This window comes from Pteropus vampyrus, unplaced genomic scaffold (genome assembly GCF_000151845.1).
Source record: "Pteropus vampyrus isolate Shadow unplaced genomic scaffold, Pvam_2.0 Scaffold306, whole genome shotgun sequence".
Classification (NCBI taxonomy): Eukaryota; Metazoa; Chordata; class Mammalia; order Chiroptera; family Pteropodidae; genus Pteropus; species Pteropus vampyrus.
The window spans coordinates 47,130-65,009 of NW_011889087.1; the positions used below are offsets into that span (position 1 = coordinate 47,130).

Here is a 17,880-nt window from a genome sequence, read left to right on the forward strand (position 1 = left end):
AAAGATTCGTAACTGAAGTATGTAACATAAAACGAGAATAAGCAGAGAGAAAATCCACAAAAGCCAATCGAAATAAAGAAAACAGAAACACAAGGACAAAGAAGCAATGGAAACACCGAACTACCAGAAAGCAAAAGATAAAATGGCTATAAGAAGACTTCATATTTCAATAATCACCCTACACGTAAATGGACTGAACTCACCAATAAAAAGGCACAGAGTTGCAAGATGGATCAAAAAACAAAATCCAACCATATGCTGCTTCCAGGAGACACATCTCAGCTCCAAAGACAAATATAGACTCAAAATGAAAGGGTGGAAAGTGATACTTCAAGCAAATGGCATTCACAGAAAAGTGGGAGTAGTGGTACTAATATCAGACAAAATAGACTTCAAAATAAAAAAGGTAAAGAAAGATACTGAGCGACACTTCATAATGATAAAGGGAATCATGCACCAAGAAGACATAACACTTATTAATATCTATCATCTCAATCAGGGAGCCCTAAAATATGTAAAGCAGTTACTAACAGAACTAATGGGAGAAAGAGAACAAAACACTATCATAGTAGGTACCACACTGTCAAATATGGACAGATCATCCAAACAGAAAATCAATAAGGAAATAACATCCTTAAATGACACATTATTCCAACTGGACATAATTGACATTTACAGAGCCTTCCATCCCAAAATAGCTGCAAATTGGTACAACCACTATCGAAAATAGTATGGAGGTTCCTCAAAAAACTAAGAATTGATCTACCATATGATCCAGCAATCGCTCTACTGGGTATTTACCCCAAAGGCTTGAAAACTCATATCTGAAAAGATATTTGCACACCGATGTTCATAGCAGCATTATTCACAGTGGCCAGGACATGGCAGCAACCGAAGTGTCCTACGATAGATGATTGGCTAAAGAAGCTGTGAAATACTGCCATTTGCGAAGATATGGATGGACCTCGAGATAATCATGCTAAGCGAAATAAGCCAGACTGAAAAAGTTGAAAATTGCATGATATCACTTATATGTGGGATATAAACCTAAAAGCAACAAATCAACAGGACAAACAGAGACTTAGGAATATGGACAATGGACTAGTGGTTACCAGAGAGTAGGAAGTCGGGGAGGAGGGGAGAGATATACAGGGTAAATGGGGTCAAATTTGGGGGTAAGGGGAGGGGGAAGTGGGTAAAGGGGATCAAATATATGGTAGCTGAAGGAAACTGAACTTTGGGTAGTAATTACACAATAGAATATATAGATGTCAAATTATAATGTACACCTTAAAATTATATGATTGTATTAACTAGTGTTACCCCAATAAATTTGATAAAAATATATATATAATAAATATTTTTAAAAGTTAAACTATATTACCCAGCAATTCCATTCCTAGGTATATATCCAAGAGAAATAAAAATATATGTCTATCCAAAAACTCGTACTCAAGAAAAGTACACAGATATTCACAGCAGCATTATTCATAATAGCTGAAAAATGGAAGCAACCCAAATGTCTATGAACTGATGAATGGCTACACAAAATGTGATATATCCATATACTAGAATACTATTCCACCACAAAAAAGAATGAAGTATTGATTCATACAATAATATAGATAAACTTTGAAAATAGTATGCTAAATAAAATAACTCAGACACAAAAGACCATATATTATATGATCTCATTTATGTGAAATGTTCAAAATAGACAAATCCATACAGAGGGTAGATTAGTGTTTGTCAGTGTCTGCGAAGAGGCAGGAATGGGGAGTAACTGCAAAAGGGTATAGGGTTTCTTTCTGTAGTGATAAAAATATCATGGAATTACAGTAGTGATGGTTGCACAACTTTGTGAATATACTAAAAATCACTGAATTATATACACTTTTAAAAGATGATTTTTATGGTATGTGAATTATATCTCAATAAAAAACATACATCTGACTTAAAATGCCATTGATTATAAAGGTGTTCCAATTTTAGAGATATTAAAATGCAAAAAAAAAAGAAAGAAAGAAAGAAAGAAATTTGCTTCACCAAAGCATTTAGAAATACATTGTTCATGGAGTGTCTGCATGTATGAAGAGTTCTTTGATAGGTGTTCTCTGCAGACTTGGGGGTTAGGAAAAGATGTTGGTGTTGAAACGGTCTCCCTAATTGCAAGGAGGAAGAGAGGATCCTCAGGGACAGAGGCCAAGTAATAGTCTTTAAATAGCAGGCAGGGAAATGATGTGGTGAGGCAACAGAGAAGGTATGGTAGTAAGAATGATACAGTGATTAATACTGCAGGGATTTATGGGGACCAATTAGTTGAAGTTAAGATTTCTATAAATAAAATAGATGGGAGTCCAGTTGGGTACACACGAAAATTCCAGAGGCCTCACTTGAGATGGCACAAAACAGAGCAGTGGTCCCCTACCCAACTTTCAGACCTGATTTAATTCCTATCCAGAATTCCTTGAATAAAAGAAAAAACTTCTCTTGAGGAAGAACTCTGTAATAACAGCAAAGGTATTTACCATAAATCTTTTTCAACCCTATCTTAGTTCTTCTTCCCTCATTAAAACTTGTCCCATTTCCTCACTTATTTTTATATTCTTGTATTATTTATATTTTGTAAGCTCTTGAAATCCTTTTTGAAACTATAGAGACTAAAAATTAAAGACCTGAAATCCATATAGTGATTTTTAATGCCATTTCATTATCTTTATTTTACAGTAATTTTTCTTGGAAATAGAAGTACTTACTTATCTATTGACTCTTTGAAATGTGGACTTTCTTTAATTTCCCTTAAGAAATCTTTTAAATCCACCTCCTTATTATCTGGAAGGTCAAAATCAAGCATGCTGATATCAAAAACTTGATACTGAATTGGCACATGAAATAAAGGCTCTGATTTACCTAAAATTTTATTCTAGTTCATTTTTTCTGTCTCAAACAATTAAAACAACTTCAATATAACTTTTCATATTTTTAGGAACCACCATTGAACAGTTAATGATATTAATAGCTAACATTTTTTCAGTTCTTACTCAAAAGTAAAACATATAACTTTTGAGTTCCTATATATACTAGGCATCCTTTTATGGTGCTTAACTCATGTAATCTTCACAATAATTCTATGACATGGGTACTCTTAATATGCTTATTTTTTAAAGATAAAAGCCAATAGAAATTAAATAATTTGTCCAGGACACAAAGCCAAAAGTACTAGAGGCAGTATTTGAATTGAGGCAGTCTAAGGCAGGAGGTGACATTAATGACATAATAGGGGACACACACACACACACATACACACACGCACGCACGCACGCACACGCACGCACACGCACACTTGAAGATACAATAATTTACAGCAGAAAATCTAGGGCTATAATTACATTAAGGAGACTTCAAGTAACAACTAAATACCATCCCACTACAAATCCTTAGAGATGCTATATGAAATACAACATTCTATAAATACATCATCAAGTCATATGAAAAGGAAATAATAAAAAGTTAAGTGGGCACTGAGATCCAGAGTGGAAACTAAGAGTGAGTACTAAGGCTACAGTTATCTCGTGGATATATATCAGACCCAGAAATGGTGAGCTGCTTTATTTAAATGTCCATGTGGAGTCATAAAAAAGGACTTGGGTCCATGCTAAATGAAGAGCTTGAATTTAAATACCAAATGAAACTGAATGCTTAAAGGATTTCAAACCAGTGAAAGGGAGATTAACATGTATTCACTGGCCTGGGCAAACAACAATCTTCCTAATTCTTAGGGGCAGTTAGGGGAAAATCGCCAGTGAATAATGGAAAGCCCAGCCTACATCTCATGTGTGTTTGAAGTCCGAAGCTATACCACTCCCATGATATGAGAAACCCCAGGTCAAAACACAAATATTGATCCAGGTCAATAATAACCTGGGTTATCTAGCAAAAGCAATAACCAAACTGTTCTGGGGAGGTATTCTCTAACCCAGGACTCAGGGGATTCCCATAGAAAAAACAAACTGGTTAAGACAAGCCTGAAGTAAAGGGTCACCTAAAACCTATTAAACAGCAGCCTCTAGAAGTATTCCCACATGCTTTAACTTCTTAAGAGTGAATGTGTACAGGAAATGAGATCAGTACGTATTTCACGAAACCAAAGATGGAAAACAAGGTTAAATATGGGCCCACTCAGAAATAAAAACCAAAACAAAATAATTGTTCTTTTAAAATGTAGTGAGCCTTCAGGTATTTCTGTTGGTTAAAAAACCAGCAGAAATGGGACAAGTACTATAAGAGGAGAGATGAAAGTGGATCTCCTCTGAAGAAAGATTACATATCAAAACGAAGGTGTCATGCCTTTGTTTTATTACATAATATATGGTATCTTCCCTCCCATGCTTATAAGTAATAAATGGTAATATAGTATCCAGATCAGTATGAACAGTTATATATGTCAATAAATATTTAAATTAGTAGACTATTTGGGCTCTGATTTGTATCAACCTAAGTCTTCAGTATGACTCTCTTTAGCATCTTATTCACATACATATACTCTAAAACTGTTTCCCATAAATAGAGAAAAATGAAAAGAATCTCAAGACAAAAAGTGTTCACCGTTGATGTCACAACATTTAAGTGCTTCACTGAAGTCCTCCTCAATTAAATTAACATTTAAACTTTTAAGGGCACGCTCCAGGTTAGGTATACTAATATTGTCATTATCGACATGTGACAAGATATGAGCAGCTTCTTTAATCTCTACAAAGATAAGTAAATATATACAAGATTTTACTGTTTGAAAACAAAATAATTTGTCCAAAGTCCGCTATAGGCAAACCTTTACCAAAAAAAATATTTATTCTAACCAAAATTTCTGAACAGAAAAAGCAAAATATTTTCTGTTTATAACTGATAACCCATTACCTTCAAGCAGCATTTGAAACCAAAAAATTTCATAGCAAAGAGAACATGGTCAGTTATATGAATCCATTCATTCATTAAATATTGAATGAGCTGTAAGCCTTTCTTCAATAATAGTTATGTCCTCCGCATGTAGGTCTAAAGATTTCTATCAACTGATAAGGTAAACAAACAGAGGCTAAAATCTGAAATTAAAGTTTTGATCCCCAGGGCCACTCCTAGTTCATATTGTACTCGTGTGTGAATTGGAAAAAGGTACCCACTTTTATGTATCAGTTACAAAGAGGCATACCTTCCTCTGGACAACTGCAATCTAGCATTGTGGTTCAAAGCTTTGAGAGCACATTGGAATATATGGACTGCATTTCAGTCTTCGTTATCAACCAGGCACCTTTGTGCAAGGCATAACTCATACAAATGGGGCAGTCCTGTTGATACTAGACCAATAATCATTATTGGGTGTTTTAATTTTTCATCCATCTATTTTCTACTCCATTTCTCCCTCAACCCCAAAATAAAGTTGTTGGATATGTTTCCATAGTCTGAATACTGTTGCATTACACTAGCAGATCTAAACCTTCTTGAATGTCACTTGGAAAGAATACCATAATACCATCTTAGATCTATATTCATTACACCAAGACCAACAATGAAAATTTCGGCCCTCTCATCAAAGAGCTTCTGTACATTCCTTGAAGACAGGGACTAAATCTGTCAAGTCTGTAAATAAAATTATAATACATTATATAGTTGGTACTGTGAGAAAAGTATGGATAAGATAGCATGGAAGCACTGAGAAGGTTCATCTAATCTAGATTTAATGAGTGATGAACTCTGACAAATCTTATGGGGTGGGAGGTGAAATTTGAGCTGAATTTGAGAGGGAAAAAATGTGAGTCTGTCTGACAAGAAATGTGTATAAAGGAAACAGCACATGCTAAGACTTGAAACCCAAGCAAATGGAGCCAACTTATAATATGTAGTATGGCTGCAGAATAAATAAAATGCAGAATTGAGAGATGAGACTAAAAAATTAGAAGACATTTATTCAGTGATTTATTCATTTCATAAATATTTACAATTACATGAGTTAAAAACATAAAAGATTTGGAACAATGCCTAGCACAGTAAATGTAGGTATTAAATTAACTACTAATATTAGCTATTACTAAGAGCCTGCTGAGAGCCAGGATTGTGCTAGGATCTAGAAAAACAATGATGGGCAAAGTGGAGACATGGTCCTTGGCCCAATGACGCTTCCAGGCAAGTAGGAGAAAGAGATATTAATCATCAAAAACATGAATGGATATTTCTAATATGAAATAAGTGCTATGAAAGAGACATGGTTTAATAAGAGCCTATAACAAAGGAAATTGGCCTAGACTAGCAGATAATGATAGGCTTCCCTGAGAAACCTGACACTCATATGAAAGATGAGTAGAAGTTAACTAGGCAAAGAAGGTCAGAGAAGAATATTTCAGGGAATATGATATGCAAAAGCCTTTTTGTGGGAGGAAAAGAGAGTATCCAAGGAAAAGAAAGAAAGCCAATGTAGCTGAAATACAGAAAGCAAGGATAATAGTGCAAAATTATGCTAGAGAAGCATGCAGCATTTTGATCTTTATACTAACACCACAAGGAATGTTTAAGTTATAAATTGGGGGAGGCAACATGATCAGATTACTATTTTGGAAAAAAATTTCGGTCTGACTAGAATGGGCTAGCAATCCACTGGCACTTGACAATGATTCTAAAAAAAAAAACAATTCTTTTATAGGGCAAGTTTTATATATATATATATATAAAATATATAGTTCTTACCATCTGCCTTTGGTAATTTCAAATTCAAAGACAAAGCCTCTTTCCTAAAATCTGCAAATTTCGAGAGAGATATCACATGATAAGAAATAGCACCCTGATCTTATCCAGTTTGAAAGGAAACCAATGGATAGATTAGATACTTTTTTTTCTCAGTAACATTTATCATTGATGACTATTGCCTTCTTCTCAAAAGTCTTCCCCTGGCTTGCAAAATATTCTTTTCTCTTCATGCCCCTCTTACTTCTTAGATTCCTTAGATTCCTTCATGGATTTGTCATCCTCCACCAGCTTAAATGTGACAGAGTTTCTAATGTCACAGATGCTTCCATTCTCCCTAAGAAGGCAGGTTAATCCCCAGGCCCATATATTCAATAAAATATTTAATTATTAGTCTGAATTGTCCTTCTCTGTTTCTGCTCACCTACCTATGATCTAGCTAATCCTGGAGTATTTATTACCTAAGGACAAGTTGCAGTTATACCCATTCATCCCATACACTTCTGACAGAAATGCAAATTGGTACAGAGATCTATTTGAGGGACAAATGATAGAAATAAAATCTGTTCATTTGCATAGATGGACCATATTACAGTTAGATAACAGTTTAGAACAACTCAAAACTAGTCCAGGTATTACCTTGAAACAAAGGGAGGTTAAAATAAAGTTCAGTTATATTTACCTTTATTTTTTAAATTTGCTTTAAGCAGGATGAACAAAACAACCAGTTAGACGTACTTTCAAAATAGAAGGTTTGGGCAGTTTTATAAGATTACTCTTATAACAGGATTTCTCAATCGCAGCACAATTAATATTTTGGGCTACATAATGATTTGGGGGCTGGAGTACCGTCCTGTACATTGTTAGGCTGTTTAGCAACATCGCTGGCCTCTACTCACTAGATGCCATCAGTTTGACAACAAAAACCATCTTCAGACATTGCTAATTGTTCCTTGGGAGGCAAATCTGAATTTAATTTTTAGCTGAAGCTAAATGTAAAGGCAGGAAATGGCTTTCTAAATATGGGTAAAATCCATCTGGGTTCATCCCAGATAAGAGTATAGATGGATCAGGTAAATTTTTGTAAATAAGGCAAACAGTAGCTCAATACTTTTATAAAGTGTTATAGAGACAAACATTTTAACAATTATTCAATGATAACTTGTAATTATCAAACAGCCTTTCACCTAAAAAAAAAAAAAAAGCTAGAAAAGTATTAAGACCTCTCTAAAACTAATAAAAGGAAAGGAGTTAACTTTGAAATGAAATTACTCTAAGAAGAAACACTATTTTGAAGCCATACAACATATAAATACTTTGAGACCTACTTTACATATAAATACTTTGAGACCTACTTTACAATCTAGTACAGGAGATCATCCAGGCATTTGATATTATAATAACTAGATCTCTGTGGATATATACTATAAGGCATAACTCTAAAACATGTTTATAGTAAATAGTGTTCCAATAAGTTTAGAGTGTTATTTAGGAAGTAAGTATTAAAACTTAATTAGGATTTGGTAAAAATAGTTTGAAACCTCTGGATAAAATTTTAGAAGAAATTATTACAAGCTGATTGTTATCTGCTCAATGAGTTCACCTTCAACAAAGGAATCATCCACTATTTCTTGAAGACTATCATCGGTGAAATAAATTCTATCAGTGTTTTCAAGTATATCTGAATATTTGTCCTTATCAGACTGATTACTTTCTTTCATGCAGTTCAATGTCTTAATGGTCTTATTCAATGCTACAAACACAGAGAATATATGTACAACATGTAATTCAGTCCATGGATCTAAATCTTTGGGACCTAACAAGAAAGGTGAACTCTTCTAGATTTGCCAGTCCAAAATGGCTCTTACTAGCCACATGTGGCCATTTAAATAAGTAGAGCACTCCTACTTATTCTCCATTCTCCACTCCTATAGCTTTCTATAGACCCTTATCTTTAATTTTAAAATTATTTTTGTTAAAATTCTGGATTCGGGTAGACTATTCTTCTATGAATAAAAGTATACCAAAGTTTCTCAAGCTATTCTGTTAATGATCTCATCATTTCAGTAAAAAATACTCTTTATTCTTCATAACTGCTCTCAAACCCCAATCCTTCCCTTTCTACTTTCCTTCCCAATGCCCCTGCTCCTGTCAGCTAACTTCATCCAATTTAGAGAATCATCATACTCTGTTATATTTAGTACAATAACGTCAAACATTTGGAACAGGAAATTCATGACTGACCTCCCTTAATTTTAAAGAGAAAACTTCACTTTTTTATTAGTTTCAGGTATAATAAATAAATAAATGAAATCTTTACATCTGCAACAACATGGATGAATCTAGAAGGTATTGTGCTGAGTGGAGTAAGTCAGATAGAGAAAGACAAATGCCATATGATTTCACTTACATGTGGAATCTAAATATAATAAACTATATAACAAAATAAACAAATATAACAAAAAATATAACAAAATAAACAAATGTAACAGAAACAAACTCATAGATACATAGAACATTTGAAGGTTACCAGATAGGAGGGGGATTCGGGTAGGTGAAAAAGGGGAAAGGGATTAAGAAGTACAAATTGGTAGTTACAAAATAGTCATGGAGATGTAAAGTTTAGCAAAAAGCATATAGTCAGTAATACTGAATAACTGTACAGTGTCAAATGGGTACTAGATTTATTGGGATGATCACTTTGTAAGTTGTGTAAATGTCTCATAACTATGTTGTATACCTGAAACTAGTATAATATTGTACACCAACTATAATTTAAAAATAAAAAATATTAAGAAGGAAAAAAATTTTTATTAAAAAAAATTGAAAGCAGGAGCTCAAAGAGATATTTTCATACCCACGTTCATAATAGCACTATTCACAATAGCTAAGAAGTGGATGCAATGCAGATGTCTATTGATAACCAAAACATGATATATATACACAACGGAATATTATTTAGCATGAAAAATGAAGGAAAATCTGACACATGCTACAACATGGATGAATCTTGAGGGCACTATGATAAATGAAATAAGCCAGTCACGAAAATACAAATACTATATGGTTTCACTCAGGTATCCAGAGTGAACAAATTTACAGAAAAAGAAAATAGAATGATGGTTGCCAGAAGCTGGAGAGACAAGGATGGATAGTTGTTTTTAACGAGTATAGATAGAGTTTCAGTTTTGCAAGATGAAAAAGTTCTGGAGATTGGCTGCCTAACAATGTGAATATACTTAACACTAACATCACTGAACTATATACTTAGAAATGGTTAAGATGGTAAATTTTATATTATGTGTTAGTTACCACAACTTAAAATAAATTTTAAAAATAGTATAAATAGGGGGAAAAAGCAGAAGAGTCAGCTGTGACCAAGACACTTATTACTTCACAAAACAGCAATGAAACAATGACTGAGTTAATGAATGAATGCTTGCATGATAAAGCATTCAAGAAATCTATTTGCTAATATTGTCTTCAAGAAATCCACTTAAGCACTTATATTCATCAAAAATGAAAAATAATAATGTAGCTTTTAAAATTAGACTCTTTATCTAGGTATAAAAGGAAGTCTCTTCTTTTGGATTAATTTTTCCCTAGCTGAGAAGTCTTTTTGAAAGAAACAAAAAGCTTATCTTTCTTTTTTAGTATAGGAAGAAACAGAAGAAAGTAAAACCAGCAAGCCTTAATCTCTTTCACTTCTCATTTTAATATTCTTTCTCTATCTGACTTACTCCACTCAGCACAATTAATGCTGAAAAATATTTTAATTATTTGTATAAAAAAATAAAATCATTGCAAGCTATAAAAACTGGATTGTGGTGATAGTCATATAACTCTACAAATTTAATAAAAAGCAGTGCATGGGTGAATTTTATGTATGTAACTTAAACCTCAATAGAACTGTTTTTCAAAACGTTCCAAAACAAAGGTGAACAAAACCAGTACTTCATTCAAACAAGTTCCTTATAAAAATTTAAAAATCAATTTACCCATCAATTGCTAATAATGGAGTTAATTAACCTATTTGGCTTTCTCATTATCATTACTATTATTGTACATTTATGTAGCACTTTTCAGTTTATAAAATCCACATAACAACTCCAAGGTAAACAAGTTAGCTACTATTACGCTGATACTGCAAGTTTTTTTTTTTTTTTTAATGGCAAATGGCTTGCCTAAGGGTTTCAGTACTATTATGTATCTATCCAAAAAAAAACTCAATTCAGTTTAACCTAATTCTTCTCAACCTAACCACTCTTTCCTCCATATCATTTTAAAATAAATTTCCTACCTACCATCATATTCAGGAAGACTTTGCTCCTTGAAGACAGCACGCATAAAGTCATCTAACTTCACCATTCCATTTTCTGTAAAATAAACAGATTATACATTTTGTTTTATTTTACATAAAAGGAAAATACACATTTTAATAAAACGTGAAAAAATTATGTAGCCTTTACTTCATCGTCATCCTATTTCTCCTTTATATCCTGTCTCCCTAGAAGAGTCATTCTAAATTAGATCAGTTCATTTCAACAATTACTGAGGACATGTTAGTGCCAAGAACTATGCTAGGCACCAAGAAAACAACAATAAGTAAGATAAAGTCCCTGATTTTTCAATATCTATTACAAAGTGCAAAGGAGTGAGCTAGGTACTCAGTTCTTGATAGATATAGGAAAAAGAAAAGGTGCCCATATAGATAGACCATGAGAAAGTTAAGGAGTCTATTTCACACTATCATGAAAATCCAATCAGTATGCCATCCATTAAGACACTTTGACAATACTAATAAGTCCTGATAGACTCAAGTATCCCCATCCCTAACCCTAGTATCCAGCAAGTCCAAATAATTACCTATTTTTATTTATTTTTATTTTTAAATTTACAAGTATTTTCCAATTTAATTAAAAATAATTAATAAACTACCTATTTTTAAATACAAACCCACCACAGTGATCATGCCAATCCTGATAAGCAGCAAAAAGGGCTCAATTATTTAGTAGCATCTACTTCTAAATTTTTAAATCAAATCTTCATTCCTATTTGCCTTAGCTAAGAAATTTTGCTCAGTTTCTAAGAATTCGCTTCTAAAATTATTTCAAAGTGTGTGTTTCCCCAAAATGTTGCCTCTGCCCTCTCCTCTCAAGTGGATTTCTGCTATGGACAATTTTTACTTAATGACAAAACAACTTCTCTAAAAACAAAAACCCTTCCTGGGAATTTAAACTCTTCCTTGAATTTAGGCTGTTGACTGGGATATGTCATTTAACATCTAGATGCTAACTACCTGCCTCGATAGTTATCATTAGCCTTAAATTTCTAGCTATGGTACTCCCTCTACATTTGAGAATCTCCAATTATTTCTCCTTACATCCCTGGACTATTTGCTTAGAGACTTTGTACCCCTTGGATACTGTGATTTTGCTCCTGAACCTCTCTATAATTGTACTGGCCTTCTGCAATACCTGTCTCATACTAGAAGGCACAGCTAGAGATAGAAATGAAGCCAATTGAAACAATTCTGAGATATGAAAGGCCTAGGCCTTCTAAACTAATCCATTAGGTCAGACTTTCCAGAAATATTTTTTTACTATTTTCTATTTTTATATGTTCTTTCTGAATCTTGTTTAGAATGGCCCATTCTGTTCTATTTCTAGTTGAGAGAACTTACTCCAACATTTAATACTATCCCATAAAAGTATCTAATTTTCTCATAAAGTATTGTAGTATCAGTTTCTCACCATTTCTACTGGTGTCTGTCACAATCTTCTTGAATTCCTTATCTGATAAAGAAATTCCTATTGAAGGCAAAATGGACTGAAGTTCTTCTGCAGCAATGTAATTTCCTTGGGGTTTACTGATAGCTTCACAGACATTTTCTAAATATATAAAATGTAGAGAACTATTCAGCAACAGAATTTATGTGTCTTAAGCAATAATTGTTACCTAAAATCTTTATCTAGTAATCAGAAAGCAAGTTTTATTTACTTACTATTACCTTACAGAAGGATTGCTTTTCTCTTCATATTTCTGTTATCTTACATTATACTTAACCTTTCTCTTATAACTCACACATGAAAGTATCTTGAAATTCTATAAACATTTATAAACTACTTGTTTGGAGAAACAGAATATTCCAGTGACCCAGCCAATGCTGCTTGGTTCTGATTAAAATATAATTAATAAATCCAAGAGATCAAAACACCAGTATGTTTTAAATTCAAAGATTCCGAGCAAAAAGTGAGAGTTCTTCCCTATAACATTACTTTCTCATGATTTCAGCTCACAATCTTCAAAATCATAAAATCCTAGAAGCAAATACATGTGGCCATGATGTGCCTCCTAATTATATTACTTCTGAGGTATTACGGCCAAAATGCATAACCTGGATTTATTCATGAAGAAATATAAGGAAAAGCCAAAATGAAGGATATTATACAAAATAACTAGTCAATATTCTTCAAAAGTGTAAAAGTCATGAAAGATTGAGAAACCATTCACATTAGAGGAAACTAAGGACATATGACAACTAAATGTAATGTGTCATTCTGGATGAGATCCTGGACCAGAAAAAGGACATTCATGGAACAACTGACAAAATTTGAATAAGGTCTTTAGATTAGTAAATAATGCTGTATTCAATGTTAATTTCCTAGTTTAGATTATTGTACTGTGGTTATATAAGATCTTAATACTCGGTAAAACTAGATGAAGAGTATATAAGAATGTTTTTACTTTTGCGTAATTCTTATGAATTTAAGATTATTTTGAAATGAAAAGTTAAAAATGTTTTTAAATGTAAATCAAGGGGCAGTCACATTTCATAGATGCCCAGTTACCATCAATTTATTTGGAGAAGTTATATCAGCTAACCTATTTCATTACTTCTCTATATAGAGGACATTAAGTATGCAGTGGTAGGTGACATCATTTGATTTTGGAAGATTACCAGTTTCTTTCTCAGGCCTCTTCTATCCACTGGCTAACTGCCTACTACTCCATTATTTCTTTTACCAGGGCTTTTATTCTTACTGAATGAAACACAGAGTAACAGCGATATATCAGTAAAGAAATCAGAATAAATAATTGTGTAGCTCTTTAATAGATCATACTCCTTTTTCAACTGAGTTATTTAAAATATGCATTAGTTTTAAGATTCACTAATTTTTCACTAAGCACTCATTTTAATAATTACATTTAATACTAAATGCAATAAAAAGGTCAGAAAGTTTCTTTAAAGAATACAAACATAGCTTAAAGAACTTCAGCCAAGGACTATAGGAAGGAGTGCTTAATTGGGTTCTATACACAGTACTTCAGTGATTTAAGTAGTATGAAGGGGGAAAACATGTAATTGTTGGGAAACCATTGCTCATCTTCAAGGAAGACCATAAAGCCTGGGAGATTTGAGATATGTAGTATTAGTTATTTTCTCTTGATAGTCCCATATCCATAAGAGGTAATGCCTGAAGTACTATGGATATCATATATTTAAATTATGGAACTCTGTGCAAAAATTTCACATAGACTTCTTACATATTTGGTTAAATAAATTATAAAATAAACATTTCCAAGGGAAAACAGGCCCTCTATTTTCTAGGGAACTTGAGTGACTCCAACTGATCAATGAATAAGCTTCTCAGTCTAAGTTAGGCTCCCCCAAAAGGCAGCATCTGAAAAGGAACTATTATCAAAACCACAGCATTTTATTTATTGGCCTATGTACCAGAAGTGGTGTTTACCCAGAATACTGACAATTGAAATGCCTACAACTAATAACTGATTAACTTAGCTTGTTTCTATGATACTCAAGAACTCAAAAGGACCTAGACTTTGACTTACATATATGATACTGACCTAGAGCATTAATTGTAGTTTTTTCCTTAGATGAAACTTGATTTAGGAGGCTGGACTGCCTTCTCACAGCTGGCTTCTGAAGTTTTGGGATGCTAAAAATATCGCTTATATCCAGAGACTTTTTGAGGCTTGTAATACTCTTCAAGTTTTGTGGTTCAGACTTTGAATCATAAATTTCAACCTTCTCTGAACTTCTCTTAAAGTTTATGCTATCTTTTGAATATGATTCCTGGAATCCTACATTATTGCTATCAATTCCATCCACGAATTTTCTTATGTGCAAATTATTTTTTGGTCTTTTAAATTCCAGGTCATCATTATCCTCCATAATTTTATGATATTGAAGTTTTTTTCTATTTAACTTTGGGGATAATGACAGTTTAGGCAGTCTGGAAGATAAAACGCTTTTCTTCCTACATGGTAGACAACCTCCTGACACATTTGATAACTTTCTGTTTGAAGTAGCTTCATCCAAGGCTGACCATTCCATAATTGCTGAGCAAGAAAAACATATTCAATTATTTCATTTACCTGTACAATTTGTAATATTGTTTAAAAAATAAGTCCTCATGAAAGATATTCAAGATATTATCCGTTGCTTAAATTGATAAAACAAATTTAATAAGTTGAAAAAAACTAACAGAGCTGAAGGTCAAAATATGTTAACTATTAACTAGGTTAAATATAATCTGCTGAAGCTTATTTAGGTATAAAACTTAAATACTTATTTAAATATACTTAATATATTTAATATATTATCCCTTAGTTATGAAGTTGCAGAACCATGAGGAAGTTGTAGAGGGGAAATTTTTATTTATAAAGTTAGAATACAAATAATTACTAAAGATTCTCAATACTTGTGGGAAAAATTAACTTTGTATATAACATAATATCTTTAGAAAAATATTAATACAATGTCCCAACTAGAACTTTATTTACAAAATTTATCTGATGGCTCCGAATAGTACTTTACATTTAAATAACACATGTTAATGTATTTCAAATGTTTTAATACGTAATCCTCAGAACAACTCTAGGAGATTGTCAAGCTCCTATAAAATCAAAAAACAGACTTCAACAGAGTAGCAGTACAATCTTGACTACGAAGACATTTCGCTTAGAGAAAATAGAAAGTCTCTTTGCGTAGTCTATATTATAATGAACAACTAAAAGAAAATATTTGAATTTTAAACATCTAAAAAAATTTAAAATTAATTTTTTAATTGACATATAACACTGTATTAATTTTAGATATTAAAAGTCTAGAAATCTTTAAAATTGGTGATTTGGATCTCTAAGTGTTATCTATCAAAAAGAAATAGGCTAAGTGAATAGGTAAAAAAAAAAAAATCTTTTGACATTTCTGTTTTAAGCCAAGACATCATAATAGAGACCAACTCTCTCCTTCAGACTTAAACAACCAAAAAAAACTGGACAAGATATGAAAAGGAACAGTTTTCAGACATCAGACAATATGCAGCATAGGACAGTAATCCTTTAATGAAGGGAAACAAATGAGTTGAACCCTACAATTGCACCAGCTTACTGTCTGGAAGGAGTTTCCATGCTACGGCATAGGAAAGTAAAACTTGAACAGAGCCTGCTGGTCTGAATGAGTAGAGGAAATAGAGATAAGAGAGAAAGAAGGCCAAAGAGGCTAGAATATGACAACAGAGTGCCAGAAAAGAGAGAACTGCTGAGCTATGGAGATCAACAGAGGGGTCCACTTGACTCTTTGGCTGAATATTAATCAGCACATACATGAGAGGATACTACTACCAAAAGACAAGGGAAGAACTACCAGAAAAGTGTAGGTAGAACAATTTTTGTAACTCAACGAGAATTGAGAGTGATTTGTGATCTTACCAGTCACAGCAGAAAGACCTTGTAATACATGGAGCATCCATAGACTCATCTGAAGAATATTACCTTATAGTAGAGCTAAATTAGCTTTAAAATGCTTTTTAAACTTTTTTTAAACTTTTAAAAGCAAGTCTCAGAAGGACTCAACTGATTCCAAGAAACTCAACTGTATCAGAACAAATTCCAACACTGTTTAAGGCAATCCAGCAAACAACAGTATAAACTTTACAATGTACAGCATCCCATCAAAAATTAAGAGGCATCTAAAATATCAGGAGATATGAGCCATAACCAGTAGAAAAATCAATTGATAGAAACTGACTCAGAAATGGTAGAACTTATAGAACTATCACACGACTACATTTACATAGTTATTATAAGCATTTTTTATATGTTTAGAAAGGTAGAAGAATATATATGAACATGTTGCTTTTATTCTGTCTCTGTCCTCCTGCCACTTGTCTCTGGACGTTGGAATAGACATAAAAGTGTATAGCAGAGTATTATAAATAAAGCCCTAGATTTCTGGCTAAAGAAACAAACAAATTTTAAAAAAGAACTCTAAGAGACTAAAAATCACCAAGTAGATTGTGGAGAGAATGAAGCTCAGAAAACTAACCTCGTGAAGTTGATTATGAACTCCTAGACTCAACCCTGAGCTGCACATATATAGATTTGACCATAAACTGTACACCATAGATTTTGTATACTGAACTCCAGGAGAGACTACCACCTAGGTCCCAGTTGGCGAATAGATGGCCCACAGATTTGAAGAGCACTGCAAAGGTTGTGAATAACAAACTGATACTGTAATTACAAAACAAGAAAAATTGATTAAAACTTTTGGCCTGAACCAAACTGAGTCCAATTCCCGCTGAAAATAAATTTCAACATTTCCACAGAATTTCCATGAAATTAAGACCAACAGTCTCACAACTTAATATTCAAAATGTCCAAGATATCATTCAAAATCACTTGGCATATAAAGAACCAAGAAAATTTCAATTTGCATGGGAAAAGTCAGTCAACAGATGCCAACACGAAGATAACAAAGAGGTTGGAATTGTCTGACAAAGACTTCAAAGGAGCTATTATAAAAATGCTCCAGCATACATGGGAAAAATACTTTTGAAATCAATAGAAAGGAAGTCTCAGGAAATAAATATATATAGAACAAGCAAATGGAAATTTTAAAACTGGAAAATATAATAGCTAAAGTAAAAAAAACCCAACTCACCCAATAGGCTCAATAGCAGAATGGAGAATGTTAGACAAAGAGTTCATGAAATTGAAGATAGAGCAACAGAAATTATTCAATCTGAACGAGAGAAGAAAATAAGAATAAAAAAAGATAAACAGAGTCTCAAGGACTTAGAGTACAATACCAAAGAGGTCTTACATTTGTGTCAATCGAATCTC

At 32.8% G+C, this 17,880-nt stretch overlaps 1 protein-coding gene across 1 annotated transcript in view; it reads right to left on the bottom strand.

The window, feature by feature from the left end:
• The window catches only part of EFCAB13 (EF-hand calcium binding domain 13), a 50,097-nt gene that overhangs the window by 3,900 nt on the left and 28,317 nt on the right, over positions 1-17,880 (bottom strand). Inside the window, 7 exon segments of the mRNA XM_011377220.2 lie at positions 2,764-2,832; positions 4,606-4,749; positions 6,733-6,783; positions 8,333-8,482; positions 11,034-11,105; positions 12,483-12,620; positions 14,599-15,093. Coding sequence (XP_011375522.1) covers positions 2,764-2,832; positions 4,606-4,749; positions 6,733-6,783; positions 8,333-8,482; positions 11,034-11,105; positions 12,483-12,620; positions 14,599-15,093 — 1,119 coding nt within the window.